The sequence below is a fragment of the Colius striatus genome, chromosome 3, assembly GCF_028858725.1.
Source record: "Colius striatus isolate bColStr4 chromosome 3, bColStr4.1.hap1, whole genome shotgun sequence".
Taxonomy (NCBI): Eukaryota; Metazoa; Chordata; class Aves; order Coliiformes; family Coliidae; genus Colius; species Colius striatus.
Window position 1 is genome coordinate 71,190,435 of NC_084761.1, and position 22,179 is coordinate 71,212,613.

Here is a 22,179-nt window from a genome sequence, read left to right on the forward strand (position 1 = left end):
AGGGAAACAAGCTACTTAAAGTGCCAGAATAAAATTTCTTCGGGTATCTAATTTTGACACCAAAAATGTAATAAATGCCCATGCTCAGGGATAACTCAGGGACAGGTTTTGGTTTTGTTTTTTCACTCTGTTCACAAGAGTTACTAATCTATCAGTCTGGTATGAAAGCCTATTAAAAGTGATACTGAATAGGCCACCTCAAGCAAGCATTTCAAGCCCACCAACAGTGGCCCTTTTTCAAAATACTAAATTCCAAACTACAAATTTTATGATACTAATTTCTAAGTAACAATTAATTTAACAAGGACTGTTTCTACCTTGCTAAAGCACACAACTGTGCTCTCATAAGCAAATATCAATAAAGTCCTGGGGACTGGTAATCTATGACTGCTTTGTGCAACTTCGGCATTGCAGTTAGAAAAATCAGTTAACTGCAAGGATATATTTAAAAGGGTGCTGTGTGAGACTGGCACATCCTAAGATTATTGCTATTTTCCAAAACTGTAAATAAGCACCAATTAAATGACATGGTTTTCAAGTAACAGCTAAGCATTCTGCAATATTCACCATTTAGGCTGTACTAAACAACCTATCAAGGCAAATCACATCATCTGGTTTCTGTGGAAAACATTCCAGATGCAATAATTGTGTCTCCACCTGCAGGTTACAGCATGGGTTCCTCTGAAATTTTTGCCAAATGAGCATGGCCCTGCATTGCATGCACTTTTACTTTTTTTTTTTTGATCAGAAGGGTTGAATTGGTTTTTGAAATTACAATTACACACTGAACACAAACTCCATTTGTAGTGCCAATGGCCATTCATGTTATTGCGAGACTTGAGGTATTCTTGAAGAGAAAAGGCACGAGTGGAGTTGTTGGATCGGGATGTACTGAATCACAGGAACACGTTCAGTTAACGCCCTATTGAAGAAAAAGACAGATTTCATTACCACTATCTTTTTCTAAGTCTCTAAATTGGCTTGGCTTCAAGATCGGCACACATTCACATCATCTGAGATCCCTCACTTCACTGTCCCCATGTAGTTAAAAAATAAGTCTTGGACAAGTATTTCAGACTCCAAGACCTTCAGTACATTATTTTGTCTCTTTTCTCAGTCATTCAAGGGCTTAATGTGAAAACCATGAGTCACTATGAACTAATATGTTCACTTACTCGGGCTTCTGCTCCTCAGTGGGGAAGGACTGTGACTTCGACACAACTGTAAGACAAAGAGGACAGGAAACTCCAGTGTGCTAAAGAATTGTACCCAGGAGAGGCACCTGGGGACTTGGCAACACTCAGAAAATCTGCACGTCTTTTGGGTGCAGCTTCACTGCTATAAAGTCACACTGAATAACTTTCTAGTGTCTTTTTCACACCCAGCACACACACAAAAAAGTGAGTCTTACCCAAAGTCTCTCACATTTTCAACATTTTAGGTTGAGGGCATCTATGTCAATTTAATAAGATGGTCTAACAATTCAAAAAATATACATGATTTTTACAGAAATAGTTAAAAACATTGTGTAATTACAATCTGCTAAGATTTCACAAAGCTTATTAGTACCATCTCAGTTCTTCCCCTCCTGCCTGCCCTACACCGATTTTCTGCTCTTTTGAGGCATTAGAAGGTAAATTCCAGGAGGCAGGGACCATGTGCTGTATAAGTGCTGCAAGATGACTAAAACACTTCCAGATGATGCTGATGCAATTAGTTATTCAGAAGAGTACCAAAGCAAGGAGGAGTAGGAGGAAAGCATTCTGAGATCTACAGTTGATACTTCTGAGAGTTTAACTATGATCTACTTCTTATACAGTATCCCCCACTGACAATTAGACTAGGCAATAACTATCTGTCAGTTCAGCTTCACCTCATTTCAGACCAAAAGGCCTCTATTCCTCACATTAAAATGTCGGTGTGGCACATCAGCATTTTTAAAAGGTTGCCTACATTCCGAGTTGAAAATACTTGCTGCTGTTTACACTGCAAGCATTCAGCTGGTGCTTACACGATGACATAGAAGAGGACTGGTGCTACGGCTGAGGCTTCTGCTTCTACTTCTACTTCTGCTTCTGCCAGACCACTATAAGAGAAGAGTTTAACAAACCTCATTTGAGAGAGGGTATTTAATAAAGAAAGACTCAGCAAGCAGACTTGCCATGCTGGAGATGAGGCTCCAGCTCCTTGAAAGAGGCTCTGCCAACAGTCATATATCTGCATAATGAATACATTTAGGCAGATGGAACGACTCATCCTAAACACAGGATGAGGCACTAAAACCTAACTGATATTTGATACATACAACTGCAGATGTCTGGGGAACAATCAAGAATACTTACAGATATCTAAGCAGTAGATGTCAGGAGGTTAGGGTATCACTTTTTTTCTATTGTATCTAGTGACAGGAGAAAGGGTAATGGAAAGAAGCTGGAATACAAAAAGTTCCATTTAAACACAAGGAAAAACTATTTTACTGTGAGAGTGAGGGAGCCCTGGCACAGGCTGCCCAGGGAGGGTGTGGAGTCTCCTTCCTTGGAGGTCTTCGAAACCTCCCTGGACGTGCTCCTGTGTGACCTGAGCTAGCTGGACCTGCTTTGGCAGGGAAGTTGGACTAGATGCTCTCTAAAGGTCCCTTCCAACCCCTACCATTCTATGATTCTGTGAAATTATCTTTTTTCATTTTAGAACAGCATGTAAATATGACTTCCCTTAACCTGTTCCTTAACAAAAGTACGTACCAGAGCTCCTCTTTTTGTGACTGCCTCCCCCTTCACAAGTACGACATCATTTTCCATCAGAGCAGGCCACACATGGTAGGCCACCAAGGCAGCTGTGAAATCAGAGCCAATGCTGCGATGGTACCTGTTGAAATAGAGAGTACAAGAAATGCCTGCATATAAGTGCCAAAAGATAAAGATGATGCTTCAAGTCATCAGTGTTGATAAAAAGCAGAATAATAGCTACAGCTCATAAGCATCTTTCTTGACAATATTTCCATATCAAAAAAATAAGCATTCTTTACATGAATTTGTAACAGAAACGCGTTTGTAACACAGAGTTAGCAGAATACACTCTCTAGTTATAGTGCAAGACACTCCAATAAAGCCATCTCATACTTCAGAAGGCCACTAGATCATACTCTTGCATTAGCTCCTATAAGACAGAGTCCTTGGGTCCACTGACAGATTAAACCTCCTGAGCAGCATTTTTGGCAGGCATAGTCAGCCCAGCATCCTGATTGCCCCTCCAAAGTCTACAATATTGGCCAAATAATACATGTCTGGTTATGTGGATTCAAACTTAAAAACAAATAACCGCAAAATAGCAATGCATCAATATATTTGTAATGCATTTACAATAGCAATTTATATAAAACAATGTTGTAAACAGAGGCAAGAAGCTCTGCATGGAGGAAGAACATAGGGGATGATGTGGTTTGGTCACCCCTTTTACAGAATGGTATCAGTGTAACAGAGCTATTTTAATTTCTGCAAACTTTGCTCCATCTCTGTGTGCCACACATATATGCTATACATGTAAACATCTATATATGCCACATATTTATTGATATGGATGGATAGATGTGCATAATGTGTCTCCCACACCAACGTGCATGAACACACTACACCTGTTTTTTGAAGGACACACACATCAAGCAGGTGGAGAAAGCATCCCAAGGCTATACCATAGCACTGCAGCCATTTTAATTCAGCCAATGACTGTGGGTATCAACTAGTGAATTGCCCAGTATTTGGATGGGATCATGAAGTAGTCATGTATGACTTTCCCCTCTCCTCTTGAAGGGCTATATTTAATTTTCTCTTTTTTTTTTTCCTCTCCTTGACTTCTCAAGGTCTATCCCATCTGGGTTCTAGTCTTCTTCCTTGGAGGTCTTCAAGATCCGCCTGGACATGTTCCTATGCGACCTGATCTAGGTGACCCTGCTTCTGCAGGGGGGTTGGACTAGATGATCTCTAAAGGTCCCTTCCAACCCTACCATTCTGTGATTCTATGATATGATTCTATGATTATTATAAACTTTATTACTGGTATGGCTTTTCTTGCTTTTAAGAGCAATTGTTATGGAGTCATTTGTTTTCTTGAAGGCATAGAAGTACCCTACAGTTCTCTGCCAGCCAACAGAGCTAATAGCTAAGCAGACAGCCCTGACCCAATGGAAAGAAAGAAAAATTATGTTATGGTGTGCACTTTTTAAACAAAATTCCCATCTTTAAAAGCTTTTTCTTTTTGCCCAGCTCTAAATCAGAGGAGATGGGGGTGTATTAAGATCCATATGTTGTACAGTAGCCACAGCACACATGTTGTTGATAAGCTTGGTATCAGACACTCAGGCTGACCAAGACCTCAGTAAACATGACTTCTACAAAGTGAGAACTAAATATGCTCTGCAGACTGAAGTTCATTCAGAAAATTAATCTGCTGTTGACTGGAAAAAGCTGTTAACACTGGTCTATATCCTGGCATTTGTACACCATCATAAACCTTAAAGACGTAACGAATTCACTACAGACCAGAAATATTTGCCCCAAATTAATATCTAGAATCGATAGCAAATGTTTAAAATCATTAGGAACCAAGTAGACTACACAGCCTGATGGATTTCTCTTTTTTAATAGCTAGAATCTGACTGAAAATAAAAAGTTCTTACTTGGTGTCACTGAAAAGTTCTCCATCAGTACCAAAGGCAATATCAAGAGGAGGAACAAGTGTCTGCATTGAAAAAGCCACACGGCACAATTCTCGAATCAAATTGCTGATCACAATGAAATTAATTTCTGGTGAAAACGAAATCTTTGGGTTGATGTTCATGGAGCGAATTACTTCCTGTAAATAAACACAATTGAGCAATTTGAGCTCAGTAGCACTTTTATTCACGGGCAAGTATGGAAATATCTCCTAAAATACCTTGCAGAGATTTCTACATTTATAAGTCAGTATAAGAAGCTCCTAGCTATGTTGTCTCAGGCTACTCCAGAAAATATTAGCTTCAGAAAGAATATGCTGTTATTTTAGAAAGAAAGCATAAGCTACATAACTGACATCAATCTTAGGAGGAAGATGCAGTTTTTCCATAGAGTACAATTTAAGAAAAAAAAGAAATTTAGCTTATATTTATTTGAGATTAAGACAGTTAATACTATATCTTGCCAAAAACATTATTCTGGAAGACATTCTAGTCACAGGCAAATAAAAGAAGTGATTACTGGGCTACACCACAATATTAATTTGGAAAATAAACTACTACAAAAGACACAAAATTCATGCAGTCAAGTTTTTTCCTTCTTCAGGATACAGTGTATTTCTAGTTTACACGCTCCAAATTTATCCACCACTGCAAATAGATTAACACGTCCCTTCCCCACTGCACCTGACTTACATTGACACTGCTCTGAATGTCATACAGATCCTCATGGCGAACTATGTAATCCAGGACAGTGTCTTCAAGGGACTCAGGCCCCGAGTGCCCTAGAGACAGAATCTCTCTTACACGCATCTTGAACTGCCTGTAGGCCCCCTTTGCTGCATGAAAAGACTCCTGCAAGCATAAAGAACATCTAGTTAAATCCATGAGACTAATTTATCCTGTTATCTGAGAGGACTAACTTAAACTAGTATCACTGTATCATTGTAAGGAGAAACATAAAATGCTGCTGTAAAAGTGGAAGTTAAAAATAGTACTCATCTGGGAGGACTTCTCTGACTAAATCAAGTGTGATTTTTTTTTCAGAAGACAGGGTTGAAAAGCTTCCCACCTAACCCTCTATTTTTATGCAGGATTCCATCACACACCCACAATCAATGGAATCACATTCAAAGGTATCAAGAGCAGAATTCGGTAATAGCATTTTCTGTGCCACAGCCTAAAATATCAGGCAGGAGCACCTCTAGCCTGTTGGGAAGAAAGGTTAAATTGGAGAGTGTAAACTGAATGATGGAGACTGTAAACTGAATGACAAGTGTGGAAAAAAAACTTCAGTAAGTTAAATGTGCTTGGGATCACACATATTAGGGACACCACCTCTCTGACACAGGTCTATGTACCACATCAGTTTCATAGAAAAGAAGATTAAGTACAGAAAAATGAAAATTAATGTCTTCAGATTGAGCTCATAGTAAACTTGTGGCATCTAGGCAATATCAAGAGACCCAATAAAACTGGAAAACACATAGCTACAGGCAAGAGGGAAGTATGAGACGGGAAGATTTTACATTTTTCTAAAATGTAGCAATCCCAAAACAGTTCATCTAAATGAGGCAGCGTTGTTTAGTGCAGGAATCATCTGCCTTTCAGAGCCCCTTTTAGCACCTGCAGTGTAGATCACTGACCCTGGTTCTAATGTTGCGATGGAACAGTCAGAAAAGGACACTAAACGGACAGTTCAATCTAAAAAAGCATGAGGAAAAAAGTCAAAAGGGAAGAGAGATGAGATGTTTTCTCTGTATATTTCACAGAAATCCTAGTTTGCACACAATTTAATCCAATCCAGCCATACTACTTTATAAAACACTTTGGGCAGACTTGTGAAACAAGAAACAGGACACTTTCTTACCACAGCTGCGATGTATATTATCCTCTGCACCACCTCCACGTCACTGGTGTACGACCTCAAAAGGGTCTCTGCATCCAAGCGTTCTTGAGCATAGATGTCACTGAAGCGAGCCACAAGGCGTGCACGCCGTGAGGCGTTGGTGGCCCGGGCCAGGCTGGGCGAGCAGCTCCTCCCACGGAGCCGGCTGGGAGACCGGTTCGCACTGCGTCTCGGGGACGGGGAGCGGCCTCGGGCAAGCCTGTGGCAGACGGGCAAAGAAGCAGGAGATAACTTCACCAGCCTCAGATGATTTTGCCTAGTGCACTGAGTTTTCTGTCAATGTAATTATTACCAGGGTAAGCTGAGATTTTGAGTCCTTACAGAAGTAAATGAAGCTACAGCTGGCTAGTCTAACATGAAGACATCTGTGTCAATAGATTTTATGGGCTACTGCCTGAATAATAAAGTTAAAGTAATTCCTAAAGCATGCACAGCCAAGCACTTTATTTGGGGGAAACACATATTTTATTAGAAATACTGTGGAGATTTGTTCCTCTTTCAGTATCATTGAAGACTTGTAAAGTCAAACAACAGAGTATATAACAAGTTTTGTCCTGTAATGGTACAATATTCTAAGAGGACTTACAAACAAAAAACCTAACCACTTATATACTGTAACCACCAACCACTTTTATACTGTACAGCTGCTCTCAATGTATCTTGTAAAGCTGATCTCTTTGCTCTTTTGCCAGAAACTTAACATCGCTGCCTGAAATTAAAACATTGGGCACTAGGAGAAATCATTTAAGAGTTTATGTTCCTTTATTACAAAGTAATGTTTATACTTGAGTTTCACATGAGGAGGGAATTCATGCTACCTAACATGAAGAATTTCTCTGATGCAATGACTTCTCCGAGTAACACCTCTACCTGCTCTGGAGAACAGACTTTTGGGCATCCAAGAAAGAAATTTCATCCCGTAGTGTTTGAATCTGCTGCTCATAGTCATTCAGGCGATCTAATTTCCTCAGGGCATCCTTCTCTTGGGCACGGGAAGTCTTCAGACTTAACCACACAGAATACAGTCAGTCAGAAGATGTCCTTCTACCAATGCAAACCATCTATCAATTAATCCTCATCATCAAACAAAAAGAATAGAAAAAAGAGGAGAAATGTTGAGCTCCTTATGGTAAAATAAAGGGAAATTAAGAGTTTTAAAAAATCATACTCCAAAGCATACTCTTAATTACTCTTTAATGCAAAAGTGTACAGTGGCAGCAGACTGAATACACTGCACTTGGTATTACAGGAGAGATCACTGGTTAACGTTTGGTATCTTTGCACTAGCTCTGATGATGAGGTCTATTTCTTTCTAGTATTTAGGATGATATCTAAACCAGTTCAGTTTTCTACAGTTTAAGACTCTATATATTTTCTCATATCAGGTACTTTTCTTTGCTGCAATATCAACCATGAAGTTATGCAAGTACTACCAAAAGCTAAAGATTCCTCTTCTGTTCACCCACCAAGAGAAGTAGTGTTTCACAGAATCACAGAATCTCAGTTAAGTTTATCTTCTGGCCTTTATTCTTAGTGTTAGAAAATATCCCAACATCACTGCTTTCCCTACCAACACAGGTACTACTGCTATTTTCCTCTTTCCAAAAAGGAAAAGGAGCATGAAAGCATGCTTTCTATTCATTTTGGAGGTATTCAGTCTGTCCTCCCTTTACTGAAGGGCCCTGGTGAAATTTTTGAGGATACGAACTCCCATAGAAAGCTGTAACACCTATCAACTGACAAGTTTCTGACTTTCTAAGGAGCAGGCTGACAGCAAGGACCATAGGTAATAAGGCCAGCATGGCTGCTAAGAGGAAAGACTGTCCTTCTAACCTGAGTAGGAAAAGCTGTAGATGCACATAATCCACTATTACAATCCACAGATGTCCTTAGCTCCTCTAGCAATGACTTCTAGCAGAGCAGTAGTAAAAGAGGACTAAAGAGTTCTAACATCAAGAACAACTGGGAAAGAAAAGTAGATTTGGGAAGAAAAGTTCTAGAGATGGGGGGAAATTACGGGAAAACAAAACAAAAAAAAAAGTGACACCCTCCCTTACATAATATACACCACACTACTCAGGCTGTCCTTAAATTTCCACAATAGATGATGCAGACGAACCCTGCAGCGTTAGTAACTATTCAACAGAAAGGATAATCAAAAGTAATCATTTCACTCCTGTATTATTTCATTTTTGTTGCTTATCCTTTTTCACAAGGGGATTTTTCAGAAAGTTTTAAAGCAATTTTTAATTGTCTTTATCTCACTGCTGTGAGATCCACAAACCTTTCATCTTTTCATCAAAATAGGAGAGCACATGACAGACTGAAACCAGTAGAAATATCTGTATCTTTCATTGTTTATCAAAAGTCATATGGTAAGTCACAAACATAAGAAAAGCCATCAGTGAAAATGAATGCTTCTTTCTTTGTAAGAAAAACTAAATGTCAAAAGGAAAAAACCCAACTTTAAGCTAGACGCATTTATGAACTACCAATGCTAACTTTTGAAGCCTCCACACTAATCCTTTCCATGCTTATTAAAACTATGCACTAGTCAAGAGTTTCCCCTGCTTTATTGTTCATCACTCTACTGCCTGAGATTACTCTGAAACGAAGACAGTATTATCATCTTTCTGTTAAGCTTAAAGAGATGTAGATGCTACAAAAATAATGCCAACAAACAAGGCAAAACATAGTTCTTTGAAAAATCAGAACAGTTTTTATAACTCACTGTTATTTTAAAGCTATAAATAATGTTTTAAACATCACCATTTAACCATATAAAAATAAAATGGGCATCTTGAGCCAATGTCCCAGGAGAAAGTACAACAGCCTTGAGAATTTGTGTCAAGGATCAGCTTAAAGCTATTAGGATAAAGAAGTGTACTGCTACTCTCCTGTTTCAAATAATTCATTAATGCATTAAAGTCCGTCACAGTTCCCCAGTTCTTGGACTGTGCCCGACTCCATCAGTAAGACTGCCTTGAAATTCAAGGAAAGAACAACTCCATCGATGTGGAGTTTCTGGCCAAATGTCTGTTTAAGCTATTTTTAAAAGCCCCCTGCAACAGCAACAATAGAAAATCTTAAGATAACCGATTCAAGCTACCACATTGGCTGTTATTAATAAATCAATATTTCTTCATGTCAATCTAAAAAGAAAAGTCATCTTGACCTCATTTCCTTCAAAGTGAACTGTCTGGCTTTGTTAAGTCTCATCAGACCTCGGCATGAGTCTAAGCACCCAGGTAATAAGCTTCCATTTATAATATGTACTAATAGGATTTTGTTCAGTCTGTATGTAACAACAGCTTTTACTACACTTTACTTTTTGCCTTTCCCTGAAGAACTTCCAATTACTTTTAAATGTGGATCACAATTCATTTTAAAAGCTGGTATTTTCCTTTAGAATTCTGCAGCAAATAGCTAAGTCCTGTTACAATTAACATCTTGATATAACAAAAGCCTATACTGGCTATAGAATTTAATTATATTGAGTCTAGACCACATTTGCTCTAAAAGCCCAGAAAACCAAGATGTTTCACAAAACTTGCTTTAAGTATGAGAGACAGAGAGACTGTAGACAAGAGGAATGAGATCATCAGCTATTCCAAGAGTCTCAAAAAACTAGTATTGCAAAGATGCAAAAGACACTCCCAGCAAACTGTTCCTTGAGTAAAAAAAAAAAATAAAGAAGAATCCTGCCCTAAGTATAACAAATCAGTCCTGATCTCACTTTCTCTGCTCTTAAAAGGATTCTGGTTTTGACAGGCAGGTGAAGACTTAGGCAAATTCAAGTTTTGAAAAGATGATCCACAGAACATGAAAAATAGAGCCTTTGCTTCAATCAAAAGTTGAGCGCACAGGTAGAAGATGCCAATGTAGGGCACCTTATAGGGTAAACTGAGAGTGAACGTGAACCGTGAGTATTTGGAAATTACATAACTCCTGAATTCATAGGAATGGTTCGTTCTTCAGTCGATAGTATAAATGGCAACAAGAATTTCTGTCTGGTCTGCATGTAGACTACTGTGGTTTAACCTCAGCCAGCAACCGAGCACCATGCAACCATTCACTCACTCCCTGCCTCCAGTGTGATGGGGAAGAGAATCAGAAAAGTGTAAAATTTGAGCTAACAACAAATGAGTAACTAACATAAAATGTCATGACAACAATAAAAATAACCAAATATTATAATAATAATTGTATTGAAAAGAGAGAATTACAACCCAAGAAAAAGCAAGTGATGCACAATGTAATCGCTCACCACTTGCTGACCAAAACACCAGCAGAGATACACTCCTCCTGGCCACCTCCATGCTAAGTATGACATTCTGTGATATGGAATAGCCCTTTGGCTAGCTTAGGTCAGCTGTCCTGGCCACGATCCCTCCCAGCCACTTGTGCACCTCCCTGCTGACAGAGCATGGGAAACTGAAAAGTCCTTCACGTAGGATCTAAATACTACTTAGCAACAACTGGAACATCAGTGTGTCATCAACATTATTCTCACACTGCACTGTAGCAGCTACTAGGAAAAAAATTAACTCTGTCTCAGCTGAAACCAGGAAAAAGACCAACCCCCTGGATTTGTGAGATGCATTATTCCCTACTAATAGTTTCAACTGGGGAGAAAGCAGTCAGATTGTATCTAAAAATCAAGCTACTTTTCAGTCATCAAATCCAAAGAGCCCATTTTGTAGGAATTTGAGTTTATAACGCAGGTAGTCATTCAAAAAAATTAAAATCCAAGTTGATCAACACTTGCTAGGAAAGCCCATGAACGAAATCTGAGAATTAACGTTATTCTAGAAGCAATGATAAATATCCAGAGATGAACAAGTGACAGCCAATTTGATATTGGAAGCCTGAAGTTTTTTGTTTGCTTATCTTTCTGAGCAGCTCAGCCTCTCACGGTTGACCTAAAAGGAAAGATAAAGTTACATCCTTTCCTACAGTGTAAACAGCAAAGTCACATTCCCTCCATTTTTAAAAAGAGCAGCAATGATATTTAACTGAAAGGCTGAAAGCATTTCTTTAACAAGTATGACTACGTTTCTATTGATGAAATACCAGTTACCACAAGATTTTGTGTGCTGTTGGAATTAATTTCAACTACCTTTGTATTCTTTTTTATAATGTAACACACAAAAATAAACAAGCCTCTAAAACAAATAGAAAGATGTGGGCTACCTTTCTTAACAGTAAAGCATTATCACTACTTCTAGAATTGCCTGTAGATCAAACCATGAAAGAAAATTAGTTTTAAGAACTGCTGTATTGAAAAGGAGAGGCAAGTCCCCCACATGTACCCTTGCTGATCCAGAATAACTTCCCAGATGTGACCAACACACTCAAACTCAAAACCTATTTTTAAAACAGAGACACAACTACTAGCTATAGCCATTACTTCTGTGTAGACAGGCAAAAAGGATTAGGCAAAAATGGCCTAAAAGAAAAAGCCATATAAAGAACTTTATGTTAAGACAGACAGACTGAAGTGTCTTTTAACATACATGCTACTCCCAAGAACATCACAGCGAACTGCAAACAATCATTTCCAGTGATAACTCAGAACAGGGTTCCCTCCTATTTAACTCCAGCTACAAGATTCAAACAATACCAAGCTCTCAATTTCAAAGTATTGCTTCCTCTATCTGAAAGGACAGAAATTCAGCCGTAACCATTCCTCTCACGTGGATCTACTTATGGTAATTCTCTCTCTGTAACACCAAGAAGCAAAGCGACAGGATGTTAAGGAGCTAGATTTGGGGTTTGCTATAGCATAGGACAGTGTAGAATAAACAGAACCTGCCCAGGTAAATGACAGACTGTGCCTCTGCATGCTGACTTTCTGCCACAAATACCCCAAGATTCAATTTTTGTTTTAGCTGAGTAATTTTATCATCTGCTGTCAAAAGAATAGTGGCTGATATGGTCTTTGTCTTCAAGAGTCAACTGGGTTTTTGTCAGACCACAAAAAAAATTAGTAGCCTTCATGATAAAGGCAGAGATCCTACCAGAGAATGCAACTTGACAAACTGATTAAGCAGATCAAGTCCATACCAATTTGACGTATGAAAACAATCACAGTGATCTTTGTGCAGACTATCAGCACAGAAATAGCTTACAAAAAGTCATATCTGACTGTGCAATAATAGAATTATTTTGCAACGTCCCCTTATTTTTCATTAAGGCTCAATTCCAGTTTCCAGGACCAGCTTTCAAGTACCTCCAAAGATGGAGACTACACAATACTCCTGGGCAACCTGCTCCAGTGTTCAAGCCACTCTCACAGTAAAATGTATTTCCTGATGTTCAGAGGGAATCGTCTGTGTTTTGGTTTGTGCCCATTGCCTCTAGTCTTGTCACTGAGCACCACTGGAAAGAGCCTGGCTCTGTCATCTGTACATCCTCCCTTCAGGTATATCCATTAATAAGATCCACCAGTCTCCCCAAACTCCTCTGTGGTTCAAAATTGCAACAGAAAACAGCTTCTTTGCTTATTAAACCTTCCAGGTTGGAATTATTTTGCAAGTTTACCTAATTCTGGCAAACCATTTGAAATGCTGAGAACAAAAAAACCTCTCTGTTGTTCCAAATGTTGTGGGGTCCTTTTCTGTCCCATCTTGTCGCTCTTAATATTAAACATATACTGCGGGGTCACAAGGTTTTTCATCCTCTTAGCTTCCTTTCAGGAGGATGCAATAATCTTTAACCCACTCAGAGTTGACCGAGTGACTTTTTGATAGTGAAAAATCAGAATGCTCACATTCGTCCAAGTAAAGACGGAACAGACACTAATATGCATTGCTGAGTAAGGAGCAATCAATGTCATCTCCTTTTCCTTCTGTAAGGCCTTTGACACAGTCCTAAACAATATCTTTGTCTTTAAATTTGCTCTTTATGTGAGAGAGAAACTGGAACATATTGAGCTCAGCCTGAGAGTGGATGAAGAGCAGGTTGAAAGTTTATGGGTGAAGATTAAGGAACAGGCTAATTGGGAGTGATACTGTGATGAAAGTTTATTGCAAGACACCTCCAAAAAGAGGAAGTCAACGAGGCCTTCTACAGACAGCTGAGAGCTGCCTCACAATCACAGGCCCTGGTTCTCATGGAGGACTTCAGCCACCCTGATATTTGCAGGCAAAGTCACACAGCAAAGTGCACACAGTCCAGGAATTTCCTCCAGTGCACTGACAATAACTTCCTGACACAGGCAGTTGAAGAGCCAACAAGGAAGGATGTGCTGTTGCACCTTGTACTGACAAATAAAGGTCTGGTCAGGGACATGAAGGTTGGAGGCAACCTTGGCTGCAGTGACCATGACATGGTAGAGCTCAAGATTCTGCATCGAAGAAGCAGAACATAAAGCAGGATTGTAGCCATGGACTTCCGGAGAGCCAACTTTGTCCTCTTCAAAGACCTACTTGGAAGGATTTCATGGGCTAGGACTCTAGAAGGTAGAGGTGCCTGGGAAAGCTAGTTATTCAAGTGGCACTTCCTTCAAGCCCAAGATTGGTGTATCCCTAAGAGTTAAAAATCAAGTAAAGGAGGTTAAAGGCTTGCATGAACGATCAAGGAACTTCTGGAATAACTTAAATGGAGCAAGGAAAGTCTATGGAACCTGGGAAAAGGGCCTGGTCACTTGAGAGTAGTATAGGAACATCATCAGATCATGCAGGGCTGAAACAAGGAAGGCTAATGTCCTCTTGGAATTGAATCTAACAAAGCAACTTCTTACAGGAGCCATCTTTACAGCCTCTTCCCCATTACCAGAAATGGCACACAAAACCATGACAGGATGCAAAGGATAGAAAGAAGGGCTTCTTCAAGTACACTTGTAGCACAGGAAAACTAGGGAGAATGTGAGCCCACTGCTGAATGAGGTGGGTATCCTAGTGACAGAGGATGCAGAGAAAGCAGAGCTACCGAATGCTTTCTTTGCCTCAGTCTTTACTCCTAAGGCCAGCTCTCAGGAAGCTCAGTGCCTGAAGGATAGAGAGAAAATCTGGAGAAAGGAGGACCTTCCCTTGGTTGAAGAAGATTTGGTTAGGGATCTACTAAGCAAGCTAGACACCCAAAAAAACATGGGTCCCAATGGGATGCACCCATGAGTGCTGAGGGAGCTGGCTGATGTTATTGCTAAGTTGCTCTCCATCATTCTTGAATGATCATGGAGCACAGGTAAGGTTCCTGAGGACTGGAAAAAGGCCAATGTCACTCCAGTCTTCAAAAAGGGCAAGAAGGGTGACCCAAGAAAATACAGACCAGTCAGCCTCACCTCCATCCCTGGAAAGATGATGGAAAAACTCATCCTGGATGCCACCTCAAAACACATGAAAGAAAAGATGGTTATCTGGGGAAGTCAGCATGGATTCACCAGGGGGAAATCCTGCTTAACCAATCTGGTAGCCTTCTACAATGGCATCACTGGCTGGCTAGATGAGGGGAAAGCAGTGGATGTCATCTGCCTTGACTTTAGCAAGGCTTTTGACACCATCTGCCATAACACCTTCATAGGAAAGCTCAGGCAGTGTGGCTTGGATGAGTGGACAGTGAGGTGGATCAAGAACTGGCTAGAAGAAAGATCCTAGAGGATGGTGATCAGTGGCACAGAATCGAGTTGGAGGCCTGTGGCCAGTGGAGTTCCACAGGGACCAGTTCTGGGGCCAGTCTTGTTCAACATCTTCATCAACAACCTGGATGAGGGGACAGAGGGTACCCTCAGAAAGGTGGCTGAGGACACCAAACTGGGAGGACTGGTTGATTCCCCAGAAGGCTGTGCTGCCATTCAGCGGGATCTCAACCGGCTTGAGAGTGGACAGAGAGGAATCTCATGAGATTCAACAAGGACAAGTGCAGAGTCCTGCATCTGGGAAGGAACAAGAATCTGGGAGTCCTAATTGATAATAAACTAACCATGAGCCAGAAGTGTACCCTCATGGCCAAGAAGGCCAATGGCATCCTGGGATGCATAAAGAGGAGTGTGTCCAACAGGTTGAGGGGAGTTCTCTTCATCTCACCGTTGAGACCACATCTGGAGTCCTGTGTCCAGTTCTGGGCTCCTCAGCCCAAGAGGGACAGGGAACTGCTGGAGAGTCCGGCACAGGGCCACCAAGATGTTCAGAGGACTGGAGCATCTTCCTTGTGAGGAAAGGCTGCAGCAACTGGGGCTCTTCAGCCTGAAGAAGACTGAGAGGGGAATGTTATCAACACCTAAAGGGCAGGTGTCAAGAGGATGGAGCAAGTCTTTTTTCTGTATTGCCCAGGGACAAGTGGTAATGGGCACAGGTTGGAACACGGGAAGTTCCACAGGAACACAAGGAAAAGCTTCTTTCCTGTGAGAGTGACGGAGCACTAGCAGAGGCTGTCTAAAGAGGTTGTGCAGTCTTCCTCTAGAAGCTTTCAAAACCCACCTGGACCTATTCTTGTGCAACCTGATTGAGGTGAACCTGCTTTACCAAGGGGCTGGACTGGATGATCTGTAGAGGTCCCTGTCAATCCCTACCATTCTGTGATTCTGTAAATTGGAGAGATGCATTTGATGGGTAGACTAATTGATGGATGTGCAACTGAGTGGCTGGCTGTGCCCAAAGAGTTGCAGTCAACAGCTCAAGATCCAAATGGAGATCACTGACAAGTGTTGTCCTTCAGGGGTCTGTATCAGGAGTGGTAATGTTCTCTATTAATGACATGGAACAGCAGGATTGAATACACCCTCTGCAAATTTGTAGATGACACCAAGTTGAGTGGCACAGTTGTTACTCTTGAGGGAACAGAATGTTACTCAGAGGGACCTTGACAGGCTTTAGGAACAGGCTTGTGTGAATCTCATGAAGCCCAACACAGCCACAGTAATCACCAATACAGACTAGGGGGAGGAAAAAAAAAAATTGATTCAGAGCAGCCCTGTGGAGAAGGTCTTGGAGATAGTGGTAGATGAGGAGAGAATAAATAAATAGACAGATGAGCTGGCAACGTGCATTTGAAGCCCAAAATGTCAGCTATGTCCTGGGATGCACCCAAAGCAGCATGTCCAGCAGGTCAAGGGAGGGGATTCTCTCCCCCTCGGCTCCACTCTCTCAAGACCCCATGTGCAGTGCTGCACCTGGGGTCCTCAGCACAAGACAGACATGGCCTGTTAGAGCAGGGCCAGAGGAGGACTACAGAAGTGATCAGAGGGCTGGAATACTTCTCCTATGAAGAAAGGCTGAGACAGTTGGGATTGCTCATCCTGGAGAAGAGAGGGCTTTGGGGAGACCTTATTGCATCCTTTCATTACTTAAAAGGGATTTATAAGAAAGATGGGGACAGACTTTCTACCCCTGTCCTATCATTAGGACAAGGGGTAATGGTTTTAAACTATGAAAAGATTTAGACTAGATATAAGGAAGAAATTACTTATTATGAAGGTGGTAAGACACTGGAACAGGTTGCCCTGAGAAGTTGTGAGTGCCCTGGAAATGTTCAAGGTCAGGTTGGATGAGGATTTGAGTGGAAGATGTCCCTGCCAACAGCAGAGGGGTTGAATTAGATGACCTTTGTTGGTCCCTTCCAACCCAAACCATTCTGTGATTCTACAACTCTATGAAAGCAGGAGAGATCAGCAAGTTTAGGACAGAGGATGGAAGGTGCTATTGAAACTCTTTCCTGAAATCTAACTAACACAGTTTGCAGTTTTAGGAACTTGATATTCTTAGAACCACTTAAGAGATTTAATTATATCACTTGTACTGACTCAAGAACTGTGAACATTCATTGTTCTCATGCTAACAAGATGCATGAAAAAGTGTCTGTCATGCTCACTGCATAAATTTGTTTCTGAAGCCATTAAGTCATTTTGAGACCACAATGAGCCACAAAATGCATTTTATGCAACTAGGGGAAAAAAAACAAATATTCAGTCCTGGTCACTTTTTGGAAAATGTCTCTTTCTTCCTCCACCTTATCACAGTGGGTTTTGATCTTATTAGATGTTCACACACTGATTACATACCATAACTAACTATGACATGTAGTAGGGCCTTCAGTAAGTGTTGCATTATAGGTACTTAATTGATTTTTATCAAGGTTGGCTCAGCATGCCACAGTTCATTGACTATATGCACTGTACAAAATCCTTTTATCTAGAATACTGACATCTTTTTAATATATGAATGAGAGTGTGACTGTATCATTTGTACCCTACTTTGGACACACATGGACAATGCAGAGTCTAGATCTAGTTTGAATCTCTGATTTTAAGCCAGAAATGAAACATTTTACAAATCTCCATCAGTATTTAGCTGTCAAGAGAAAAATATGGCTTGTTGAAAAACAAACAAAAAGAATGACAGTTAATTCCCCTACTCTTGTTGCACTTGGTTGAGCTGTAGGCGAGTTGAAGTCAGCTCTTTCTGCAGCTCTTGTAGTTGAGAAGTCTGATTGCTGGCCAGCTCCATCAGCTGCTTCTCTCTCTCAACTGAATCCTACAACAAAACACAAAATCAGGTGCTTGAGTGTTGTACCTTACAGAATCCTTCAGCAACATAGTGCAGCATTATGAGCAGATGTATTTCTAAACAATTCAATAAAGATAATTTCTAAAGCAGGTGAAAACAAAAGCAATTGTATACCTTCTATACATATAAGCAAAACCTTCTAGGCACACAAAACAAAGGCTCAGTTATATTAGGAAAAATATTCACTTCATTTACACTTCCTGACAGAGACTATGGAAGGTCTGCACCTGCAAACTTACTACCTGCAACACACATCACCTGGTGAAAGTGTTCTTGCAGATGTGTCACACCATTTTTTTTTCTAGTCAGTCATCTTCTGACTGACTGCATCACCAACTCAAAGTTTTGGGGAACTCATGATCACAAAATAACCAAAAAATGTATTAGAACAAAGGAAGTAACTATTGTCATTCCAGAAAGCACACTACTACACATGCAGCTCTGTCTTTAACAACCTATGAGTTTGCCTGATCCTGCCAGAATTACATAAGTAACTGTGCAGTGGGTTTTTTCTTTAAATTTTAAAAGTCACAAGCAATGACAAATCTATAATTGCTGCACCAGGTGTGCTGTCATTTAATACCATTTTGTTACATTTTGAGGGGTTTTTTTCAGAACCCTACTTCTGCAACACACTAGAATCGAATTCTTAAGGAATATCCCTTTTCATTTGTTCTTATTTTAGTTGTGAAAGATTATGACAGAAGAGGTATAAAAATGAGAAGTCAGAGAACATGGAGACATCACTGTCAAATCAAGATCTTCAATATTCCTCCCTAGTCTGCATCAACCAACACTCTTATTTTCTTTGAAAGCACAAAGCCACAGCAAATCTGTCTTTTCTGATGAACTGTTAAATACTACAACCCTCTTTCAATAAATATCAAACACATACCAACTCCAAATATCAAGTCAGGCACGTGGCGGCATCATGGCTGACATGAGCACTTCCCTCCCCCTCTGCTTCTGGAGATATTGTAATGCTCAGATGCTAGGAAAAAAAACCTGCCATCTTTGTTTACAAAATAAAAGCTCACAGATAAATGTATGAGGTTTATACACATCTTCAGCTTACACATGTATTTTCACATAATTATAGGTTTTTACTAACAGAAATATGGCATAAATACTTCTATTGTGTTGTCTTTGTAAATCTAAATGTGGCATAATTCTTTACCTAGAAAAGGAAAGCAGTACAAGAACACAGCTCCTCTTACCAAGCAGATTCCTCCATATTGTCACTGGCTGTGAAACAGCAAAAGACCTAGAACTCCAACAGTAACTTTAATGACCTCCTTGTCATCCCTTTCAAATGGAACACATGACCAGACAGAGAAATAAACACAGATGTCTCCATAGTTGTCTCCATGAGCAACTAAAGACACAGTCTCTCTCTCCGATTTTGCTTAATGAAATATCATTAACGGAAAGTCATCAAAGCTCTCACACAGGTATAAATTCACACCATTCCATTCCCTTAAAATAATTTTCCTACATACCTGAGTGAGAGAGAGGTTGGTTTCAAAGAGCTTTCCTGAAGCAGCACAGGAAAAACAAGTCCCTAGCCATGGCAGGAGGCGAGTTTTTATTGTTTCGACACCCGCGTAATGCCCTCCTAAGAAAATACATAAAGAACTTGTTAAGAACACTCACAGAAAGAGCCAGAGCTTGAGAAAAATGATACATGTCAAATGTGTTAGGCCCTGATTTACCTTCTCGAGATGTTTCATTGAGGATTGTGAAGAGCTGCCCTTGAATCTCAGAGTTCAATTCTATTATTTCACAGCATCGGTTCAGATTCTGATCACAGGAATTAGTCTGCAAATTAATGTCTATTAATACATCTGTCTGGGCTTTCTTACTTACAATTATTCCTTTTTTCCCCTACAATTACATTTCACAACTGTTTGTCATTACATCTCCCATAAGGATGAGGTCACTCATTTTTAAGAGTTTCACGTTGTCAATAGGCAAACGAGCAAGACATCAGGACTTCTATCACCCAGTGAATTCACTATCTGAGAAAACTCACTCCTTTCCCAATTCACAAAGAAAATGCAATCATAAATATCTATAAGAAGAGTCATCACAATTGGGGATCTGTGTTAAAAATCTCTCAACACAGTTTTTTTTTCAAGTTGTAAGACACTGTTGGACAAAAAAAAAAAAAAGACAACCCACATTAGTCCAAAATCTGATTTTCCATATCAGCTGAAAGATTATGTAGAAGGCTACTATCTTGCCTTATCAACACTCAGGTGAGGCCTCCAAGAAGCTACATCTGATTTTTTTAAGAGTTACCAACAGAATTAAACACTACTAAAGAGCACACAAAGCCCAGCATTATGCCTAGGAGACAACTGAATAGGAAAACTATACCACTTTCAGCAAATGCAATTCTGAAAAGGAGTAGATGGGGTTAATCTGTGCAGAATGCTACTGCACCTGCCAGGAAAACACATACTTTGTGCCTGCTTCCTTAATCTTTATCTGTAACCTGTGTATTGTCTTCAATACCTTCAAATCCCTCTCGGGGTCTTCAGGCTCCATATGGCTTTTACCAGCTTCCAAACCAGCTGAAACTCCCACCCATGCTACTATCATTTTGCATTGTGTTTGCTGCAGCGTGCTCTCCTCTGGCCTCAAGGAGCAGGCTCACCCTGGTAACCTCCACCAGAACCAAACTGCAAAGTGCATTTTTCCAGCTCGTTACACTGACATATCACCCATGGTGCTTCCATCTGCCAGCTCCTCCTTTCCTGAAACAGCAGCCTGAAGCTGCTCCTCTTCATTTCCCTAGACCTCAAAGACTACCACCGCTTCACTTATTATGAGGGGTTCAGCTCACACTATTGCTCAGCCCCCCGAGGTGCACCCCCACCACCTATTTGCATGCCTGTGTTCCTCCTTCTCCACTGTCCTTTACTCTGTGGTAGCTTTTAAAACCATCCTTGGCCACGAATCCTGCAGAGAATTACACTGGCTATTAATATACTGCATCCTACACACTCCTACATACTCCAAAGCAGAAAAAAAAAAGAAAAAAAGACATCAAAAAACAAAACCCCACACACATACACAAAAAGAGAGAACTGCCTTCCCTTGAAAAGGCTGCAGCTCTGCTCAGCACCTTTTTGCTCCATAGCAGACAGTAGACGGTTACAAGCTCATGATCAAACCATCAGTGTCCTGAAGTTAATGACACCTGGGGACATGGAAGCAAGAACTCTGACAAGATTTTCTGCTGAGAAAATCCAAAATGGTCAAATCTTGGGTCCCTTCATCACATTTTTCCTTTAATTGCACAACTTTTCTACCGCTTTCACCGATTTGCCGCCTCAATCTCCTGTTACTGCTTACTCCTCCCTACACCCCGTTATACCCAGCCTCCTCCTCACCTGTACCCGAAACTCTTTCCTCGCACCTGCACCTGCTTCTGCTCTTCTGCAGCTGCGCTGGCTTGCAGTAGCCTCTCAGTTCTAACAGGTTTCCCACCCAGAGGGGCTAGGAAGCCGGAGAGCCCCGTTCTCACTTTGAACACCTTTTTTCCTTGCATTTTACTGACAGTTCCCAGGCCGGAGGCGATTCCTCGCGAGCGCGCCCTCGGACCTCCCGCACGCACGCAGCCCCCCGCCCCGGCGCGGCCCACCTCGTAGTCCCGGTACCAGCTTTCCAGCTTTTCCTGAAGCACCCGGCCGCTCTCCGCGGTGACCAGCTTCCTCAAGCCGTCGGCCATGGCCGGCTATCAGCTCACTCTCGGGGTTAGGATAAGATGGACTGCTCCGAGTCCTCCGTCCCGTCAGGCCCCTCCGGGAGTCCTCTGCGGATGCTGCGCGAGAGAGAGGAAGGAGAACGGCTGGTACCTCACACCCCGTTCGCGGCGCCTTTATAGCCGCGATGGTAGCGTAGGCCGGGCACGTTTCGGCGCGGCGCTGGGTGCCGTGGCAACGCGGGCAGGACGCGCCTCGGCCGTGGCAACGCGGCGGCCGCCCCCGGCTGCCCGCCGCCCGGCCCGCCGGCCTGCCAGAGGCAGCGCACCCTCGCGGCCGCCAGGTGGCGCG

The 22,179-nt window shown here is 41.3% G+C and overlaps 1 protein-coding gene across 4 annotated transcripts; it reads right to left on the reverse strand.

Annotated features, from left to right (window-relative positions):
* Positions 1-379: 379 nt before the first annotated feature.
* Positions 380-22,098, reverse strand: SPATA18 (spermatogenesis associated 18). 4 transcript variants are annotated; one of them, XM_061992883.1, is made up of 12 exons: positions 21,768-21,933; positions 19,831-19,936; positions 19,618-19,733; positions 17,967-18,085; positions 7,485-7,619; positions 6,576-6,813; positions 5,402-5,560; positions 4,673-4,848; positions 2,742-2,865; positions 2,012-2,086; positions 1,176-1,221; positions 380-922 (listed from the first exon to the last, which is right to left on the reverse strand). In XM_061992883.1, exons 1-12 carry the CDS (start codon positions 21,852-21,854, stop codon positions 915-917), a joined length of 1,389 nt encoding a protein of 462 aa, XP_061848867.1. In that variant the 5' UTR covers positions 21,855-21,933; the 3' UTR covers positions 380-914. The 4 variants fall into 4 exon arrangements, with proteins under 4 accessions (XP_061848867.1, XP_061848871.1, XP_061848869.1 ...); XM_061992887.1 differs by lacking the exon at positions 19,831-19,936 and having other exon boundaries at positions 21,768-22,098; XM_061992885.1 differs by lacking the exon at positions 7,485-7,619.
* Positions 22,099-22,179: the final 81 nt, after the last annotated feature.

What these genes read in the sequence shown, in the direction of transcription:
- SPATA18 (XM_061992883.1), bottom strand. Translation starts at nt 21,854, where the DNA reads ATGGCCGACGGCTTGAGGAAGCTGGTCACCGCGGAGAGCGGCCGGGTG. An exon ending in GCTGGTACCGGGACTACGAG is followed by an intron (nt 19,937 to 21,767) that starts GTGGGCCGCGCC and finishes ATTAATTTGCAG; the next exon opens with ACTAATTCCTGTGATCAGAA. An exon ending in CCAACCTCTCTCTCACTCAG is followed by an intron (nt 18,086 to 19,617) that starts GTATGTAGGAAA and finishes GTTTTGTTGTAG; the next exon opens with GATTCAGTTGAGAGAGAGAA.